Source organism: Trypanosoma conorhini (assembly GCF_003719485.1).
Source record: "Trypanosoma conorhini strain 025E chromosome Unknown Tco_14.4_contig_00135, whole genome shotgun sequence".
NCBI lineage: Eukaryota > Euglenozoa > Kinetoplastea > Trypanosomatida > Trypanosomatidae > Trypanosoma > Trypanosoma conorhini.
Window position 1 is genome coordinate 14405 of NW_021704215.1, and position 2922 is coordinate 17326.

General features: G+C 61.4%; 2 protein-coding genes across 2 annotated transcripts in view, besides 5 other annotated features; both read right to left on the minus strand.

The window, feature by feature from the left end:
• The first annotated feature begins 205 nt into the window (after window positions 1-205).
• Window positions 206-281: a sequence feature (A-rich).
• Window positions 247-326: a microsatellite.
• Window positions 327-825: 499 nt separating this feature from the next.
• Window positions 826-859: a microsatellite.
• Window positions 845-868: a microsatellite.
• Window positions 869-1027: 159 nt separating this feature from the next.
• Window positions 1028-1057: a microsatellite.
• A 314-nt stretch (window positions 1058-1371) lies between these two features.
• Window positions 1372-2754, minus strand: Tco025E_03112 (putative protein kinase; the record flags this gene model as incomplete). Its single annotated transcript, XM_029370034.1, has 1 exon — window positions 1372-2754. One exon carries the CDS (start codon window positions 2752-2754, stop codon window positions 1372-1374), a length of 1383 nt encoding a protein of 460 aa, XP_029229958.1.
• A 5-nt stretch (window positions 2755-2759) lies between these two features.
• The window catches only part of Tco025E_03113 (protein kinase), a gene marked incomplete at both ends in the record, with an annotated part of 930 nt that continues 767 nt past the window's right edge, over window positions 2760-2922 (minus strand). The window contains one exon of the mRNA XM_029370035.1: window positions 2760-2922. This exon is cut by the window's right edge and continues 767 nt beyond it. Coding sequence (XP_029229959.1) covers window positions 2760-2922 — 163 coding nt within the window.

Consider the following 2922-nt stretch of genomic DNA (forward strand, 5'->3'; position numbering starts at 1 on the left):
TTTTGCGCGCGCGCGCGTGTTTCCTTCGTCAAATTCGTTTTCTATTTTCTCCTCGTTCCTTCACGCGGAGCCGCAAAGCCGCGGGGCGGCCCACGCCGCTAGACTCCTCCGCACGCACACACGCGGCGGGCCACACTCCGCAGCGGCGGCCCCCCCTCCCCAACGCACCCACGGACGCGAGGCACGCGGTGAGAGGGCGAGAGCGACAGAAACAAACAAACAAAGCCAAACAAACAGGCGTGAATGAAAAACAAAAAAAAACAACAACAACAACAACAAAACTCTAGAGCTTCTAACAACAGTGACAATGAAAACAACAACACACACGCACACAGGGAGAGACAGGGGGTAAAGGACGGTTTACAAATCAACAGGGGGCAGGCACGCAGGCGCCTTCGTCCAGCGATGCCCTCCGCGCCAGCAGGGCGGCGGCAGATGCAGCAGGCAGCGGAGACGCGTGAGCGGGAGACACGGGTGCGGCGAAATGGAGAAGAGTAGCCAGCCACCAGCGAAAAAAAACAACAAAACAAAACAGAAAGGTAGAGACGAGATGCTCCAGATGCGACACGCACGGCGAGCGACTTCCCCGCCGCCGTAATTGTCTGTCCCCTTCCGCAGCCGCCACCAACACAAAAAGAACCGAGCGACGTGGACGACAGGGAGCGGCAGTCCACGTGTATGCATGCCTCTAACAAAATGCCCATCCCCCACAGCACCCCCGCACATGCACACAAACACGCAGTAAAAAAGGAAGAAGGAAAAAGAAAAGATGACGCCCCACCGTCACACACCTCACTTGAATGCGCGGCGCTTGCTTCCTCCCTCGCCGCTGCCTCTTCCAGCGTGCCGCTGCTGCTGCTGTTGGTGCCGACAAAAAAAAAAAATTACCGGCACACGCAGACGCCCATATTTATAAGCCACACCGCCGCACCACCTTTACCCAGCCACGCCTGCGGGGGGAAAGACGCCGTGCATGGGGAAACGGCCGCGGGTGGAACTGCACACAACGTACACCTCATCATTATTAACGCACACGCACACACACACACAGACGCACGAAATGCGTACAAACAAACAAAACTCACTACAAAAATAAAAGCAAAAAATCTCCCAGCCAACAGCAGCCAAGAAGGAAGAGGCGGTTCTTGAAACCATGCAGCGAGAATGAGGGGATGCATCTTCCTCCTTCTCCTTTTTTCCCTTCGTCTTTTTTCTCTTCCGTTACTCTAAGTACAAAAAGTTAATAAACAACTCCAAACAAAAACGACCGTTTCTAGTTTTCCCGTGGTCCCGCCTCCCCATCCAAACCATCCACCTTCAGCACTAGCCTTTCCTCATCTCCTCGCACTTCGCGCCGTACCGCGTCACAACTCACATGAGCGGTGTGGGGCGGAGGTTTGGGCGGTTGTCGGGGAAGTTCGGGTGCTGCCGCGCCTCCGGGTAGTACTTCAGCACGTACGGGTGCGTCGTCATCTGCCGCGCCGTCAGCCGCTTCTGGCGGTCGAAGTGCAGCAGGCCGTAGATGAGGTCGCAGAGCAGCTTGTCCGCGATGACCTCCCGCACCGGCCGGGCCCGGGCGATGCGGGCAAGGTGCTTCGGGTCGGTGCAGGGGCGCAGCTGCGCGGCGGAGTTGTACAGCTGGCGCGCCTCCTCCGTGCCGCAGCGCCCCGCCCACTCCGACGGCAGGCGACCAAGCGTCTTCTCGATCATGTGCAGGTGCTCGAGGTTGTCGTGGGTGTCGTACAGCAGCTTGCCCGTGTGGAGCTCGTAGATGATGCAGCCCATGGACCACATGTCCGTCGAGTACATCCACCCCAGCCCCAGCACCACCTCGGGGCTGCGGTAGTGGCGCGTCGACACGATGGCCGTGCGGCTGTGGCGCTCGTCGCAGCAGCCGCCGAGGTCGCAGATGCGGATGCGGCACGGCTCGACCGGCGTCGTCTTGCGCGTGAGGGGGTCCACCGCCGTCTCGCCGGTCTCCAGCAGCATGTTCTCCGGCTTCAGGTCGGTGTGCATCAGCCGCAGCTCCGTGTGGAAGTAGTCCAGCGCCGTGCCCGCCTGGAATATGACCTGCGCCAGGTGGCGGTGGCCGAAGGGGCCGTGCTTCATGATCCAGTCCAGCAGGCACGGCCCATACTTTGGCATCACGATGCACATGTGGCCGGTCTCGTTCTGGAAGTAGCGCTGGATCTTCATCAGGGAGTACCGGTCGGCGGCGTCCGACTGGCGCACCTTCTCCATGAACTGAATCTCGATCTTCGCGTCCCGCGTGTACTTGGGCACGTTGCGCACAATCTTCACCGCGCAGTACTCCTTGCGCTTGCGGTCCCACGCCTCCACCACCTTGCCGAAGGTGCCCTCGCCCAGCATCGAGAGGATCTTGAAGCGCTGCGTCGAGACGTCAATGTCCTCGCCGAGCACCACGTAGAAGTGGCCCTCCTCGCGGCTCTGATTCGGGAGAATGTACGTCACTTTTGGGTGCTTCCGGGCGGGCGCTGAGGTGTCTTCTGCGCGGTCCGCTGCTCGCCGCGTGGCCGCCTTATGCTCCTCCTTGGAGTAGCCGACGTCTGTGGCGGCGGCGGTCTCGCGGTCCCGCTTGCTGCCGGAGCGGCGCGTTAGCGCTCGTTCCTCCACGCACGGGCGGTGGGCGTGCTCCTGCGTGTGCGGGGTCGATGCCGGCGGGAGGGCGGCGGCGGCCCCCGGCTTCGCGCCTCCACCAGCGACGAAACGGTAGTGCCCCCCCCTTTCGGTCATGTTCGTCACGGTGGTGAGGCACGGCAACGAGGACAGTACGGCCGAGCGGGCGGCGAAGGACGCCATGCAGGCCGCCGTGGAAGGACTATGGGACTAAACCAACACAAGGTGGTGGGCACGTGCTCGCACGCAGTGTGCCCCGTCCTTGTTGCAGCCGATACGTGAGCT